The 17,842-nt window shown below is 36.0% G+C and overlaps 2 protein-coding genes across 30 annotated transcripts in view; one reads left to right on the top strand and one right to left on the bottom strand.

Moving 5' to 3' along the window:
* Positions 1-5,038, top strand: part of LOC139143526 (thioredoxin domain-containing protein 3 homolog) — a 38,399-nt gene extending 33,361 nt beyond the window's left edge. For 4 of the 26 annotated variants that reach the window (XR_011554624.1, XR_011554616.1, XM_070713953.1 and 1 more), the window contains 5 exons: positions 276-329; positions 1,156-1,209; positions 2,632-2,694; positions 3,909-3,971; positions 4,471-5,038. Coding sequence is in view for 15 of the 26 variants with exons in the window: in XM_070713953.1 (XP_070570054.1) it covers positions 276-329; positions 1,156-1,209; positions 2,632-2,694; positions 3,909-3,971; positions 4,471-4,526 (290 nt within the window). In the remaining 11 variants the exon portion in view is untranslated. Of the gene's footprint in view, positions 1-275; positions 330-892; positions 956-1,155; positions 1,210-1,777; positions 1,841-2,631; positions 2,695-3,908; positions 3,972-4,470 lie in introns of those variants that run through there. The other 22 variants (XM_070713949.1, XM_070713946.1, XM_070713945.1 and 19 more) reach the window with 11 other exon arrangements.
* Positions 5,039-6,749: 1,711 nt separating this feature from the next.
* LOC139143525 (MPN domain-containing protein-like) overlaps positions 6,750-17,842 on the bottom strand; it is a 42,186-nt gene continuing 31,093 nt past the window's right edge. The window contains exons 4-16 of one of the 4 annotated variants that reach the window (XR_011554614.1): positions 17,332-17,424; positions 15,949-16,390; positions 15,117-15,145; positions 14,635-14,731; positions 14,135-14,234; positions 13,699-13,771; positions 12,082-12,158; positions 11,691-11,859; positions 10,845-10,915; positions 10,279-10,359; positions 9,803-9,895; positions 8,024-9,454; positions 6,750-7,930 (exon numbers count right to left, since the gene is read on the bottom strand). Coding sequence is in view for 2 of the 4 variants with exons in the window: in XM_070713938.1 (XP_070570039.1) it covers positions 9,377-9,454; positions 9,803-9,895; positions 10,279-10,359; positions 10,845-10,915; positions 11,691-11,859; positions 12,082-12,158; positions 13,699-13,771; positions 14,135-14,234; positions 14,635-14,731; positions 15,117-15,145; positions 15,949-16,118 (1,038 nt within the window). In the remaining 2 variants the exon portion in view is untranslated. Of the gene's footprint in view, positions 9,455-9,802; positions 9,896-10,278; positions 10,360-10,844; positions 10,916-11,690; positions 11,860-12,081; positions 12,159-13,698; positions 13,772-14,134; positions 14,235-14,634; positions 14,732-15,116; positions 15,146-15,948; positions 16,391-17,331; positions 17,425-17,842 lie in introns of all 4 variants that reach the window. The other 3 variants (XR_011554615.1, XM_070713938.1, XM_070713939.1) reach the window with 3 other exon arrangements.

Genomic DNA, 17,842 nt, shown 5'->3' with positions numbered 1-17,842 from the left:
ATTTGTACTGGGATCACATAACAAAAATGGTCTAGTGTACCCTGTGTTCCTGAGCAAGGATATCAGAAATAAACATGTACTAACCATTTTAATCGGGATCAGTAAAGATGCAAGTTTTCAATAAGAATGTCATCTTTTTTACATTCATAGACCATATTTCTTCTATGTGCAGTCTTCTTTATGTATTTCATCCAGCATTATTTCAGCCATTATCTCTGCGTTACCTCTGTGTAGTACTTGTAGATTTTGATGGCAATTTGCATATTAACATCCAGGTGAACAGGTAGCAGAGGAAGCCGACCAACAAAAAGAGAGTGAACAACAAGAGGGTGAGAGATGTCATACTCACTGATGATTCTGCATGCTACAAACCAACACCAAGATTTCACACTTTAACATTTCTCCACATTCCTCACTGTCCTACACTGTATAATTTATGTAATCATATTTTGTCTAAATATATAATATATATATATATATATATATATATATATATATATAATATATATATTTCCTTGGTATATATTCCTAAGGTATATGTTGTTCATGTGTATAATTCTCTTGTATTTGTACTAATTCTGTTCTCTCTTCATGCGCATCTTTTGTCTTGAAATCGTGTTGTTTTTGTCATGCTACCAACATTTTGTGTATTTCTGTCTATACTGTCATACTGATGCTATGTTAACAATGTAAATTCAGTGATATTTCCATTCAATTCAAAATGGCAACCAGCTGTCAACCATTCAGATGGAAGGACTGAAATAATGCTCAAAAGAGCACACTGTTATCACTTATGAGAAGTAAAACAAAGCATTCTGATTTATAAGTTTTGTCCAATTGTGTACGACTAAAAACTTACAAGGTCTCGGATCTCCATTTTCTTTTATCGTAGACAATGATTGGGGTGCATTAGCAGGATCTGATGACAAAAAAACTGAAGAGCAACCACAAGAAGGTGATTTAAAAAAATAGAAAACAAATCTGTAAACAGCTACTTCTAGCTTAGATGGTGTAAAGACCTTCTGGGCAGGATCAAATGCTATGCACCGCAGAAATTTCTCTCATAGAAGCTTGTTGCCCTGCATCTATCCTGCACCACTCTTCTCACTATTTATGCAATCAAGCTTTAATCCAGTGTCTAATTTTTAAAAACAGGCCATGCACAGGCAGAGACGGATGAACAAAAGGCAGAGGAACCAGCAGCAGAAGGTGATCAGGCACTTAAATGTTGAAGGGAGACTTAACGGTGGCTTTGATATGCATGCTATCAAAATAGAAAGATAACACACGGCTAAATGTACAATGGAGTGTTCTTTCCAGGATTTGTCCATAGAATGCTGGTTAATTTACATAACACAAGAAGTGTTATGTAAATCAGTCTCAAGCTTTTAACCTGTTCACCTCAACTTCCCTGTAAACTGGTCCACACTCACTGTTAATAGCAATGACTTTGGGCCAAACCATTGTGGTGAAAGGTTAAAATCAGAGAGTGTACAGTGTCACACTCCAGATGGCTTTTGGAAGAACACTGCATTTGTATTGTAAAATGAAAAAAAAAATTTCTAATGGTTTATAAACTTTGGTTTCACTTGTCTCACACTTAATTCACACTTAATAAATGTACACCATTTGAACACTACATTCATATATTTTCTTTTTTAAATGATAAATTATCTTTTTAGCAAAAAAAAACTTCCAAGTGAAGGCTGGATTGTTCAATTTTGTATACTGTCATATTACATTCTCTCATTCAACTCATTGTCACCTCTTAACATAGGCAAAGATTGGGGTGATCTTGCAAAGGGGGATGGTGAAAAGACGGAAGAGCCACCCAAAGAAGGTGAAGGAGATAATCTGTTGAGAACGCGCATGCACTAATTGTAGGAAATAGCAATGGTGTTAACACAAAGATCAAAATAGAATAGCAGGGGGGAAACAGTGTTCTTCCCAGAGCAATGAAAGCACAGTGGCCATTACTTTTTAATTTTGGTAAAACAATAGAAACATAAATTTTATTGTAATGCAAATTAGCAACTATGCTAGCAGAAATTCCTGGGGAGAACACTGGGATATATATCTTGTGAATCCATTTCACTTATTTTACTTATTATAACCATTATATGTAAATTAATGAACCATTCGTTACAAAATGCTGTAGCTCGGTCTGCATGATATCTGATGCACAAAGATGTGAATGAACTCAAGCACAACGTTTGCATAGACGCAAATGTCAACAGTTGTAGAATAGATATAAATGCTAATTTTCATCACATTTTACTGCCTGGTATTACTTCGAATACAATTTTCTGACACTTTTTTTCTCAAACGTTGTTCACTTGTCTTCCATGTGTCTGTTTTTAAAATGTTATTTGTGTGTTGTTTCCGTACTGTCATGTGAATGTCTTGTTGTTATTGTCATATGGTATCATCGTATGCACTAACACAACACAACACAACACAACTCGACTCAACACAACAGAGACAATTCAAAAAGGCGAAAATATGAACTAGGGTACTTGATGTACCATAGAAAATATTAAGTGAATATGTACGCCGTAGGCATGCCACATGGTGCTTGGTCACTAACTCGCAGTCACTGTCCTGACCCTGTAAACAATCCCACATTTTCAGAAACTGCAGCCGAGACAACTGAAGGTGAAGGAGCTGCTGATGAAAAGAAGGAGGAAGAAAAAGGTGTGAAAACAATGCTAAGACTTGAATCCAAAGCTCATCATTATTCCTGTGCATATTCATTGATAAAAAAAACCTATTGCATTCACTTATATGCTTAATTGTGCAGATTGCACACATTACAACAACATACTTGTAAATGTCGCCAAACAGTTTGAATTCCTGCATTTCCATGCTACATATCATATGCAAACATTTTACATTTTATGTAAGTAGCTCATGCATACCCCACCTTTCTTTCCATCAATTATTACGAGTCTTTATGTGTCTCGCAAGATTCAAATGTTCCCAACTGCCATCAGTCGATCAAAATGCAAACTTTAAATTATTTCTCTTTCCCATGTCTAGCAAAAGTGAGTGCCTTTCTATTTTCATGAATTCACATTACCTGACAGTACATTGTATGTTCTACTCACCTCTTAGTTCAGTAACTATTCCATGTTTTCAGTCAGGAGAGGTTTTCCTGTCTCCTGGCAGATGACTAATTCTTCTCAGTTGCAGAGCAGGGATGACCTCTAACCTTTGACCTCTGTTTCTGCGGCCTAACACTCTTGTTCCCAATTACATACCTTTTATCTCTCCCTCAGTGAAATGGGAGAATAGTATTAACCAAATCAATGTACTGTACTTACCAACAATCTTTCTTACATGTACAATTTGTTGTACATGCTGTAACTTCATTTTAAAATCAGCTTTCTATACTACAGTAATTTCATAAGTTAATAGATTTGGCATTGTCATTTCGATGACTGTCGCACACATCATACTTTGAAGCTATACCATGACTTCATATCTGAACATATTCACAAATCATGATCTTTTTTCTCATACTGCTTAGTTTAATCCAGGGCATTTTGCTCTTTGCTTTTAAGCTCATCTGCAGGAATACTGACATAGTCTCAAGCCAATGCTAGGAACCATAGGAAAAGTGCAGATTGCTCCCATACATGTCTTGACTAATCAGCATGAAATAAATTGCTTAACTTGTGAATATCATGGAGTATACTCGTGTCATGCATGTTAAATGTTATCATTCACGCTGCTCAGAAGCTCCAAATGGCTTTTCATGAAAACGTGATATACATATATCGCCCACATCACTTCTTGTCTTGAGTGCAGACGTATGTCTTCTGAGAATGTATCTTTATGTGTGTGAGACTGACAACTTTCACGATGTGAATGGGAGAATATTAAACTGCTAATGCTTTCCAATGTAGGGGAAGACACGAGTGCACCAGCTGAAGGTGAGGAAGCAAAAACAGAGGAACAACCGGCTGAAGGTGATTTTAAGGATACGAGATAATAACAGTAGACTGTACTGGTGTAGTTGGTAGTAGATGGTAGTAGTGTGGTGTAGTATAGGTGTAGAACTGTAGATGGGTAGTATTGAGTGTCGGTCTGACAGTAGGTGATAGTGTCAAGTTCAGTAATGGCAGCAACAAAAATAAGACAGCAACTCACACCTTGGATGAATTCAAAATCATTCAGTTCACTGTCAAGTGTAAAGAAGGCAATAGTAAACAATATTAAAAAAGAATAATTAAAGTTTGTAAACAAATGTTAGATTGGAGTGCTTTTGCTTTTCAAATTTTATGTTCAATCTGACAATGTTTTCTTATGCTGTGAATAAGTATCACAGTGATTAATGATCATCATCTAATGGTTTCCTAGGGGACTTTTCATGTTGCTGGTCGTGTTTGTTGCTGAAATTACTGTATGAGTGGAAATACACTGAGAGAGCACCACAACTCATGATAATGATATCTTTGTCTGTTACAGGTGGAGAGAACAAACAGGACGTGGAAGGCGCCGAGACGAAAGAGACTGATGCATAAGAAATCGGCGCTACTCATTACAACTGTAAATACTGTATTTTTCACATGGACTGATGTACTTAGTTATTGGCTTGGATTACTTCAAATAACGTTGACAGTTTTACTGGTCTAAACTGAACGCTTGTATATGGATACTGTCCAATGATGTCACAATTTTTTTATGTGTTTTTTAGTTCTCTGTTTTTGTGTTTATCATGTACAGCAAATGAATTTTTCCAAATTTGATTCTTGTCTACAAACTTATTCACAACTATGCATATATTGTGTAGGACTAAATTGCAAGGCATGTACACTGCCTTCATCGTTGTGTGTTCATCAAGACACTTGCATTTCTGCTGGTTGATTTCTTGTAAAAATCTAAATATAAAAAAAAAAAAAAAGTAAAATGGAAAAAAAAATATTTTGCTATTTTCCCCCTATGTATATTCCTTATTGAGCGATCATTACATATTGTATGTATTTGTAAGTCAATCGAAATGTCTTATTTTAATAAATTATATTATTTTAAAATACATTTTGGACTATTTGTCTTGAAATATTGTTAGTATCTAGTAAGTTGCGAGGTGTGTTGTGTTTCTTTAACAGAGCCCAGTCATTCAGAATCCTGCTGTACTATACCAGTAAACATCTATGATACAAACTATGTATGGTTTTGTATGGTTCTGTGAAATTCATGGCAAGTCGGATCTAGGTATTTGGAGAAAGTAAGCAAGTCTGCACCCTCCGTGAAAAGCCTTGAACTTTCAACATCCTGGATTGGCCTTAAAATTCCTGCAAAATAAAATTAGGTCCTGGAAAATCGATAAGCCACCCATGACTTTCAAAAACCACAAATAATCGGTCATGACATCATAAAAATTATATGTCATAAAAATGCAACTCAGAAAACGGTAATATTTTACCTCAAAAATCCTTGAAAATTTGCGAAAGGCTTTCAAATTCCTCAAGTTTTACATGACTGTGAGTAAGGACCTAAAGAAAATAGGAGTATTGTTTTATGTCTCATCAATATCCTGCACTCACTGTGTTATGTAGTGCTCATGGTAGACTGGCCCAAGTTGGTTGGCTTTCTCAACAGCAGTTACTGGCTTACCAAAACGTTCACTCCATGATCTACGCAACAGCTGACCACAAACATGACAGTCTGCTGGATTTTATTGCTCCAATTTATTGTGTTTTGCTATCTGTATACCCACAGACTTGGAGCAAATCTAAGTTCATGGCTGGAATGTTTAAGCTTGCCACTGAATACATGAAATAAAGATCTTTGGTAACAAGGCAGCATAATTAAACAATACAAAGGAAATCACGTCACTGAAGTCTTGGCATCCCGCTCTAACATGTGCTGAAGTATCTCATACCACTGTAATACAAGAATATATGAATGATATCAAATTAAATACCACAAATATGCCAGGAATTCACATTGAATAGATGGATCATTGAAAAAGCTTGAGAACAACTGCCATAAAACAAAGATAATGGGAGTGTGGCAAGGCGGGTTGTAAACAAGGCTGTAAAACTATTGCTGCACAAAATTTGGCTGAAGAGACACTGCCTAGAGGAACCACTTGGTAATCATAGAACTACGATAACAAACTGTAGAGGGCGCTAGGCAAGCAGTATATCATCAAGGCTTTGTTTTGTATTTGCATCACTTTTCTGTGAAATAGCTTATTGTTTAACACTGGTTTACAAAATATGTTTAAGGTAGAATATACCTTGGTGACAGCTAGTCCAGTTCTCAGTTGTTTTCAATACTTTCTAGTCTAACATTTGTGGGAGCTCGTTTTAGATTAGCTACACCAGACCTATACATACGCATCAATATTCTAAAACCGATAGTTGTCTCTTAATAGGTCAGGTTGTATTTGTTGTGCCAAGCACATAACATCACACATCCGTCGCAAACAGACCACTCTTCATTAGAAATAAAGCATAGTTTGAAGTTATCCATATTTCCATTGTATACTGTTCATGTCAATGGATTGGATATAACATACACACCACAAAACCCCCATTTGCTGCCTGCAATTTATACGGGATCTAGATACTACAGTGACAGAGATCTGGTCCATATGTTTTGACCACAGTGAAATTTGAAGGCAAACACTTCCAGGGAACTTTTACTCACAATGTTACTTAAGTGCCTATAACATTCTCCGGCCTCAGTATTTCATCTGACCCATCACTTGTTTTTAAAACAATCACAACACAACAATGTTCTTCAAAACCCTTTATTAAATATTCCTTCACCTGAAGAATAGAATGCATAGAGCTATATCTACATAAACTTGACCCAGGGAAAAGCATATGCCAAAAAAATACACATAATCCTCCTGTGAATTTATCTACAAGCAAGTCGTCCAAACAAATGTCAAACACCTGCAAATAAATTATGCAAATTAATTATCACTCAAAGAAAATTCAACAAACGTGTGCATTAACTTGTATCCAAGTTCAAATAAATTACAAAGAAATATGTATCAACTCTTTTAAGATAACATTCCATCAGGTTTGGAATTATAAATTCCATTATAAATTACATAAATTATACAATCGAGTTCTGTTTATACTTATTCCAGACCGTCTGCTTCTGTTTGCATGGGTATTTCTGAGCTGTGATTGGTTTAGAGGGTAAGTTCTCTATACAAGTCTCAAACCAATCACTAGTGTTTATGTTGAAAAACTGACAGGCATTGCACACATGGGAAATGGACCATTCTCCAAGCCGAGCAAATCTTTGCAAGAAATCTGTTTGTAAGCTCCACTGAACAGGTGCTACAATTCAATGAAATTTGACTCGATGTCTCATCTGGTGCCAAACTGTTCAACTTGCACGTCAAAGTCTTGTGAGATCTTGCTATGAATGAGAAATAGTCTACAGTAATCAAAAGAGTGGGTTTTTGAAGAAAAATGGTTTGCACTGTGCAATCAAACGGGCTGAGAATGAAAACAGAATTACTTATGCTACAGTATGGAGTATTAAACAAAATATACAAGTGACTCAATATGCAGGTATCAAACAAATGCAACTCATAGCAAACTGAAAAAGATTTTCTAAAGCTATTTCAGTGACATCCAAAACTGTTCAAATATTAGCAGTGTGATGGCAAAACCTGTCTTTTACAGTTAAATCATGTGATTTATGCTACTGAAATATACACCTACTGCCACTCCTAAGAAAGATCTGTTTTCTTCATGAAAAAAAATACCATTACACTCCTGAAAGTCTTGACAACTCTAGACATTGCTCTCTTTGAGCTTCAGTTGATTTTCTATTATTCTTATGAACTCCAGTAAAAGCTAAAAATACCAGCATCCCAAAAATATGTGATTTTTTGCTCCTGAAATCAGAAATATGACACAGACAAAGAGTTTTCTGCCTACTAAATAGCTCAACCCTTTCACCCCCAGTTCCCTGTATGCAGGTCCAACTTTACCATAGAAAACAATGGATTTGGGACAAAACCATGGTGGTGAAAGGGTTAATGTACTGATTACTTGGGATGTGATCAAGAATCTCCCACTTGTACTTTTATAATTCCACAATTATAGTCTCATTCAAGGAGAGCGATTTCCATCCTCTACATGCAGAGTGTATTGACTCTTTGTATATGCAGATAGTTGCTTTGTTTGACCAATTTTGTTCTGGGCATTACATTGAAACCGAACTCTGAGATTAATTTTCTCACATTTTGAGAGATTTAGTGACGTTGCTGTCACACTGAAAATTCGTTCATAAAATTTCAAGTTTTATCATTATTCCTGACAATTGTGATGTCCTTCACAGACTCATTTGTTCTTGAAGTTGAGCAATTGCACTGACCTATCAGAACACCTAGATGGTTATTTATGACATCAATGAACCATCATGACCCTGTGTGACCCCTATGTCATCCCACCACCTCTAAGCAAATGTTGGTATAACTGGAGAACAGTGGGTCACAATTAAGCTCACTAAAATGCTCAGTGTATGCTGATGAGCTGACTTGTTGTGTACGCTAATGAGCTAACTGGCTGTATGCAAATGAGCTAGCTGACTGCTCTGCCAAAATGCCAACACAGACATTCCAAAACTCTTGGGTAGTGGTAAAAAATTCATATTCTTCTTCATCAACATATTTATATGTATATGACATTTCATTTTTTTCTGGAGGTAAAATTTGCAAGAAAAAACTGACTTTGTGTCCTTTTAGGATGAGCACCCAGCAACTGCACTGAACTCAGTGGAAGTACCGGTATCTTCACAGTGACATACAAGAATAACAAAATGTGGGACAATCTCTACAATATGGGTAATGAATGTGACATTGACAATAATTAAACATTTCCTGAGAATTGATATTGTTCGAGAGAATCACACCTCAAATGGAGAAAACCAAAAGCACTTTTCAACGTATTGTACTAAAAATATTTTCTTTTGAAAAATGATAATTGACAAACGTTGTGAACTTTGGCTAAAAACTCTCTTATAAGTGAGTTTCATCTGTGCATAGAAAAAAACAACTGCTACCTTGACATGTCTTGAGCTCTATGTTTTGATTGGCTGAATCAAGAAATATTTAATGATCATGACTTGCTATAGCCAATGGCATTCTGTCTTACATGACATTTTCATTTGCAATTGATATTTGTTTCATGTACTCTTTTATTGGATATTTTATTGGTAATATTTCAAATTCTCATTTGAAACATTCAGATAGAATATCTTGTCAACATGACAATTTTCGACAGAACATCTTAACAACACTCAGTACATTGTACTGTTGTAGCACATATTCTCAGAACATTTCACGTGTAGCCTTCAATGTACATAAACTTTACTGTTTAGTCTTTTCGATGTTCTTTTAGAGCAGTAGCTGGTGTATGAACTCCAGCAGTCTTCCATCCGTCTGGTCTTTGGGAAACTTCTTGGCAAGAGAACCCTGCGATAGTGTGAAAACAACAACACACAGAAATGAGTTGAAATCACTGTGTACACATATGAATTACAAAATTCATGATGAAAGGATGGTCTTCAGAATGTAAAGAAAACTTTTAATTGTCCTTGTTTTAACTCAACTTGTGAATAAAATTTGAGCTTTTTGTCGAGCCTGGTTTTAGAGAGGAAATGTAGAGTTTAAAGCTGCAACTGGATGTGTGTGCTTTAATTTCAGTTAGCATTTTCAACATACTAATGAAGATGTACATACATAATGGCCTCATCACTATCACCTTTAACTTAATTGTACAGAAAACGTGATGTATGAGTTTGGTATACAAGTTGAGATTACCTTCAGTTTGTCCAGGAATGTGTTGGACTGATGCCAAATTTCTGAAAAGATGATCATGTCTGGACTTCCTCTGTAATAATCTGACAGCCATTTCTGGAAGAAACGAAATTTGAAAACTGACATATTTCACACTGTTGTTATCAGGCACACCTTCAACGAACACTAATCAATAATATACTACTATATAAATACTTATAGCCAGACAAACAGATTCTATCTGACCCGAAAAGCTCAAAATGCTATATGCATAGTAGTACATATTTGTGGGAAATTGGATCAAAAATTACGCAAAATCAGGAACCATACTTTACAGAGGCACACACTGATAAACTTATCTGTAAAAATCCTGATTAATATTACCCACACACAGACACAGACACAGACACACACACACAGACATAAATGGTTTCTACAAAAACAAAGTTGCTAAATTCAGGATGGGAAAACTAAGGACTTAATGCGATGTCAATATTTACCATTTCATTGAGGATGTCCTGTGAAAGGTACGTGTCCTCTTGGTTTTTGAGTTCTATTTGCATAGGTATTCCACTTTTATGCTGTAAGGCAATAAATCATGAAAAGAAGATTATTAGAGGCAGTTAATTTCTGAATATAAATAATCAATAGGGCAAAATAAGAAATTCAAATTCAGAATTATAAATCACCGATGTTGTGTACTTTGACATACACTGTACGCTGACTACTCACTGACACACTGTTACAACAGTCTATCTATATACATCCTGTTCAATAAATTCACCACAGAAATGCAAATTTTTACTAGGAGTGACTTATGCTTTTAGATTAATACTTTTCCCGTTTAACCATCAGTTACAATAATCAAATGATAATGAAAATATTACACATATACCATATCAAGTTGGTATTTCCCCATCTGCTCAAAAACAGAAAATGTACATTGAGAGAGTATTTTGTGTGTATCAAAGTTTGTACCAGTTGACTTTTATACTGTAACTGGTGACAGTATTCTGATTAACATGAAAGAACTACAGGATGATGCGCATTGCAACCCTATACTTACCTCCTGTGGTGTCATTACCCAGAATGCCCTGAGAGTAGATTCTTTTTGTGGTTGTTCAAGATTGTAAGGTGCTACAGAGAAAGGGACAGACAGAATCATAAGAACTAAAAAGTACATAATTATTTGTAACTAGTTATTTTGTAATCCTCAGTTTTAATGGCACTGAAAACTATGACAGTTTATTTTGGCATACTGCGAGTTTTTCAGTACCTCTAAAACCTAAGTTTGGCATAACTTACCCATTTTGTTACCTTCTGTAAAATAGCCCACATCAACTCTGTTCCCTGGCTGTTTAGTAAAATTTTTGAGTAAAGTTTTGTTACAAAAACAGATTGTATGATCCATTTACAACACCAGGTGAATCGGACAATGTCTTGGTCACATTTTTATAATGATTACTATTAAAGTGGTTGAAAGTGGTTTTCCATACGGTATCTAGTATAACACTCAAATACGATTCAAGACGATGAATAAGTTTATCGTTATAAATAAGCTAACTACAAAGATCATAGCTTTATTATGAGCTGGGTGCATTTAACAATAAATACTGAAGGAATTTTAACCCTTTGAGCGCTGTAATTTTCTCCTGCCAAAATTTTAGTGCAAAATTTTATCAATTTTTATGAAATTTTCTGTAATTTTTTGATAATTTTGGACCAAATGGACATCACATTTCATTGGCTATAGTTTTTTCTCAAAATTTTGGCAAAAATCTGAGAAAAATTGACAGGGGTTTATTTTATGTAGGGGACAAAAATAGACTTTGGCGCTCAAAGGGTTAACAAAAATAACAGAAAACAGACACAATACTCTACAGGCTTTTAAACAATACAACAAATGACCTACTTATGATGGCTCCTATACATGGATTTTGTAGCGATCCCAGACTTTTCAATTTCATCTGATAGTCCATCTGGCATTCTAAGTCTCGTATGGAAGGATGTGGCTCACACGCAGGGTGACTGTGATACCAGCCCACCAATGATAGTCCGTTACTTTCCATTTTCTGTCTGATCTGAAATAAAATTATCGTGGAATCATATTGCAGTGTATCTGAACACAATTCAATTTTTGAAAGAGGCAGTGATAAGTTTTAAATTGGTGTGAGAGCCACAATGCACCTGAAATACCCTCCCTTCAAATCTACATGATTACCAAAAATATAGGCTAAGAAACCTTAATTCCTAATTTTCTCTGAGATCCAAGAAAAATGAACTGGTATGCAATGGACACATACCTCCTCTTCCACTATAAGGGCTGATTCTCTGTCGCCAAGACGACAGCGGCATGGGAAGGCTTTCAGAATCTGCAAACCTGCAGGAAATAAAGGAACATTTGTTGTAAGGATGTTTAATAAAGAGAAGTACAATGAATTTATAGGGTGACATCAAAATATTAAACTGTTGATGTTCCTGGTTTATTCACAGTGAGCTATAACATTTATGAAATGGTTGTTCAATATAGTACTGTCTAATTAAGCCTGCAAATGAAGAATCAAAGGATATGAGATATGAAAGGGAACTCATGCACGAATAAATACACATTGTAAAGTGCATTTCAGTATCAAATGTGCATTTTTGTAGCACTATCCATTTGAATTCCAGGATCTACAAACTGTAGCAGGATAAATGATTTGAACTGGACTGAGTTGCATGACTATTCACTCAATTTGTCTGCCTGTTGTCAATCAACAGAAAAACTTTATTTCCTCAAACACAATGACGAGAATCACCAGGAGTGTTTGATGCAGAAGTTACTGAACAGGGGTCATTTTGTCCTCCAATTTGGTTCATCGGGATAAATTATCCTCATCTACCCCTATCGTCACCTAATTTTGGTATGCCCCTTTGTTTTCTTTGGTAAGGGTTGATCAATACTGACAGAAAAGGGAAAAGATACCAAGTCCCTGTGACAAACCAGAATGTATAATCTATGGAATTCAATACTGTTAGCATAAATGTACACTTCATCATATGAATCAACAGGTATCCACGAAGTTCTGAACAATGTTGAATGCCAATATAAGCTAATTCAAATCCCCACTGAAATGTAATTATATGCTCACAGCTACTGCCTCTGAATTTACCTCTCATTATTTTTACCTTCAGCAATTGCCAGAATGATTGAACACAGACTTGTCCTGGAGCCAAAAATTGTGTTTGTGATGAATCAACAGGTGGTTGGAAACTTATAATGTTGTCACCAAGCTTCAAGACAAGTGTTTTCTAGCTAATTTATAAACCAACTGTTGAATAAATGATAGTGGGGCTCCTTATGATCTTGTTGTGCTCCTAGCTATTTAACCCTTTCACCACCATGGTTTGTCCCAAATCCATTGTTTTCTATGGTAAAGTTGGACCTACATACAGGGAACTGGGGGTGAAAGGGTTAAGTGTACCAAGATTAAAACCCTCTGGACAGGTTTCATTTTCACGTACAAAGAAGTACCATATAGGTTTTCTTGGCCTTTATTGACTTGAATCAACTGATAATCCATTAATTCCAACAAAAGTTTTCCTCTTTCCACAGGCAACATAAATATCCTGTGGCATATATCTGTTGTGTCACTTCAAACTGCACCTGCTCTGTACTGGATTCATGACACTGATGATCGGAACAGAGTGGATATGATGAAACACTTGTAATAACATTTGTACATGCCATAAGTGCAGAACGAGCCAGTAAAAATGTGACCTCTTCTGGCACGAGAACTTAGGCAAGAGGGTTTTTCTCATAGTCCATTCAAAGATCATAACTGTCAAGAAAACCAACAGCCTATGTACAGACCAGATGCTGATGACAGCAAGTTAGGGATGTTTGTTACCAGGTTAAAAGTCACCCACTGATTACTCACTCTTTGATGTTGGATCCCACAAGCCAGCCAGATATCCAACAACTTCACTTGTAGTCAGGTGGCAGTGAAAATCCTGAACGTAGCAAGAAAAATGAGACAACTGTGTTATGGGAAGCCTGTGCAAAATGTAGGGAAAAAAGGGACTTCCTACAGTATGAAATGTGAACAACTTAAACTTTGAAATACCACTTGTTGGTTTATATGCATTATAAACTATAAAATCGTCGCACCTTTACATTAGGAATCACGGTGAGATTTGTATGTGAAATATTGCACACTATCAGTAATATCTCGGCAAATATGACATAACACTGACCCAAAGATCTCTAATGGGTGCAGGTCGATTGATCATACTTCATACATCTATACATCATGGTAAATTTATGGCCCGTTAGACTTTCAATGTTTCAGTCAAGTTACTGCTGTTGACACTTACCATGAGCATAAGGCAGTTGGTTGTTACGGTAACAGTGAAAGGCTGGGTGGTTCCAAACGATGAGAATTCGGCACATTTTACCAGCGTGTTTGGATCCCTGCTAACATGTGAATGTGAAGATAATTTCAAGTTAGGAACATCCATGTCTTCATTCACAGAACTACGAGTACCTGAACCAAACCTACTGACTCAAAAACTGACGCTATTGGAACAAATTCTGTGTTGAAATTATTTATCTCATCCGGTATTTCTGGTGCTGGCAAGATGAAATTTGAACGTCATTATCATATAAGCACGTAAGAAAATCAATATCAGCAATTTTGATAATCAAGAACGGCAAAACTTTTAAACATGGCAGCGATGTAAAGTTTTACTAAACATTAACTAAAGTGCAAACACTGCTTGAGTAATTTCAAATATCACCAAGGAAGTTTTTGAGTGTTAGACATCAATGTGATTAATGCTGAATGTAAATACAAATAATCAACAATTGAACTGACCATTCGGGAGTCCTTTTTTCAAGTGACGTATAATTGACAATGGTCCTGTCTCTGTTTTCAGATTTTAGTAGATGCCTTGACGGATTTTGATGTAAGCCTTGGAAAAAAATAAATACAAAGAATTAGAAAAACTGAAAACATGATGTATTGGTTTGATGATGTCACTGAGACCATGGGGCATTCTGGGAAGTGTAAAGCTCAGTGAAAAATATTTGAATGAATCACAGACCCTAAAAAATATGAATGAATATGCAATAGGTGCTACTATTGGTTACAACAAGCACTGAGGACATTCTGGGCTAGAGCAAGTTAAGTGACAGATTCTTGTACAGCAACAATTATCAAAATTAACAAGGTATACTTTGCCATGTAACCAACGTGACAATTATATCCAGGTTTTGTTACATATTAGAATTTTTCTATTGAATGCAATGCAAAAGAAACGAGCAATGACGTAAGACCACACAATGATAAAGCATTACCTTTTGATATGATGTCTTCCATCAATTTCCTGTGAAAAGAATTATAGAGATATCTTTAGGTTTGATTTGTCAAAGTTTATCTGTTTTCAACTTTGTGCCTTGAGGTATTGCTGACAAAGATACTACATTTCATCAAATCCACAAAGGTATTATTGTCAATGACATTACATACATTTTTTCAGTGATTGCATACATGTACCTTGCAACAATACAATTACTGGTATCATCTGCTTTATTTAGTGCTGAGAGATAGCACTGTCAGTGGCAATATCTGTTTTTCATTGAGTGCCTTGAGGTATTGCTGTCAATGGAAATATCTATTTTTCATTGAGTGCCTTGAGGTATTGCTGTCAATGGAAATATCTATTTTTCATTGAGTGCCTTGAGGTATTGCTGTCAATGGAAATATCTATTTTTCATTGAGTGCCTTGAGGTGTTGCTGTCAATGGAAATATCTATTTTTCATTGAGTGCCTTGAGGTGTTGCTGTCAATTGAAATATCTTATGTATGTCATTGAGTGACTTGATCCATTTTTCATTGAGTATTTTCAGGCACTTCTCACATCAATTACAATTTCACAGTGCCATGACAAACACAGAATGAAATGGATCATATACTCATGCATGTTGATAGACCATACATAAAATAATTCCACATACAATTTAAAATTAGGTAGCGGGTTTTATTATTCAGAACTTCTCAGAACTTGTTTACTATTCTTTGTGAGTTCAGCATCATCTGCACATGTACTTGGAGGTAGATTTCTGACTGAAAGAGAACATTTTATCAAGAGCTAGTTACACTGTTTTAATCTTAGAATTATAATTTTACCTTTTCCTTCCCCTTGTACCACTTTCTGATGGTGTATTGTTGGAAGCCGATGAGTTTTTCTTTGGTCTCCCTCTCTGCTTTTTCATGATTTTCATTTCGCGTTCAACTCCTATGTGTTGCGCAGTCCCATTTTCACGTCTGACGGGTGACTTTTGGTGCTGCTGCACCATGTGTTGGTGTTCGAGCCTCGGCGACCTGGTGTACTGTTCATGTCTCGGTGATTTCTGCGGTTGCTCCTGTCGGGGCGACCTCTGAGGTTGTTGCTGTTGTTGTTGTTGTTGTTGTTGTTGTTGTCCTGCTTTGGCGATTTTTGTTGGTCAATTTGTCTGACATCGTTCTCGTAATGATTTTTGTTCTCCTTATTTTCCCTGTCCTCTGTATTGCATTGTTCCTGTTTTGAGTCCTCTTCAACGACGGGGCTGCTCGTGAGACTTGATGGCGTCTGATGTTCACGTGGGATGATTTGAAAGTAAATAGAAAAAAGTTTGCTTCACTTTTGGAGTGTTTTACACATGACTATAGGCATACCCATAGTAATTTCACCCATTGCATAACAATTGCATAACAAAAATTTGGTCTAACCCTATTGTGCCCTGTGTAAAAACTGGGCCTGTTCACTACAAAATGGGGGTAGAGGGTTGGAATGACAAGTCTTGAGATCAAAGGACTTGTGAATTGAATGATATGTATGCTGTTGGACTTATTCACCAGCACACTTTTGGTTAGCTTTGTTCTTTCAAATAGACTGGTTGGATTTCTATGCATGGAACTGGGGTGAAAGTGTGTGTGATAAATGATGCCAATAGGTGAAACCTGGAATTCAAATGAACCAAATACAACGCGTACAAAGTGCATAGATGTACATGGAATTATGTGTTTTCTTCAGTGTATGCATTTTTGTTTGTACTGCTGTGACATGACATTTTCAGTGTCTGTTTTCCATGGAACACTACGGTAGCCAGAATGTGACACTTTATTCTTGGATTGGCCTACTGGCATATCAGAATTGGAACGCAAACACTATAGAGGTGAGAAAGCCTTTATTCTAATACCATGGTACAGAATATCATGAATGAAAAGCTGGCATTTCTGGGATGCATTGACGGCATTCGTGTAATGTGGTAATAACTGCCTCACTGAAATACAGATAGCTCCTTTGATGTGAAAGATACAGAGTTTTAGCTAAATCATTATCTTATAAGTAATCTCACATTTCCTTGAATTAAGTAAGAAGCTGAAATTTCATCCATGCTTGGTAGCCAATCCCTGATAAACATTTACAAAGTTAATATCATTCCTCCCTTTTTATTTTTTTCATGATGACATGGATTTGATCATCCATGAATTTCCTGTGCAAGGCAACATACTGGAAAAATTTCTTACCCCTGGTGATGGCAATTGGAAATCCAGTTCTGGGTGCTGTTTCCGGAACCATGTTGACTTAAACTGGTCCAACTTTTTACCTTTGTACTTCACCTAGAAAAACACATACATGTATACCACCAACTATTAGGACTGATTTTCCTTTGTTTATTTAGTTACAGATTACCTTTTATCGGTCAGTTATATTCACCAAAATGGAAGACCATTTGAAAGTGTCCATTTAGTGATGCCGTCTGGAAAAAGACTGTTATTTCCTACTGCAGTGATTGCAGTGGCAACACCACCAACTGTTCAGAAACCATTATCCTCATGGACAGTAACATTTGGAATTGATATAAAACCCAAACACGTAGCAATTCTTACTTGTTGAAGGTACTTATCAATGAAAGAAATCTGACAGAAATCACCTACTTTTGAAATTTTTTGTTAAGAAACTTGACAAAGGTGGTTACACAAATGAAATATTCATACAGAACCATCAGTAAATTAGGTATTGATTTTGCTGTTCGGT

This window comes from Ptychodera flava, chromosome 11 (assembly GCF_041260155.1).
Source record: "Ptychodera flava strain L36383 chromosome 11, AS_Pfla_20210202, whole genome shotgun sequence".
In the NCBI taxonomy this organism is placed as follows: domain Eukaryota; kingdom Metazoa; phylum Hemichordata; class Enteropneusta; family Ptychoderidae; genus Ptychodera; species Ptychodera flava.
The sequence above is the reverse complement of the archived record's forward strand: the minus strand, read 5'-3'. Positions and strand labels throughout refer to the sequence as shown.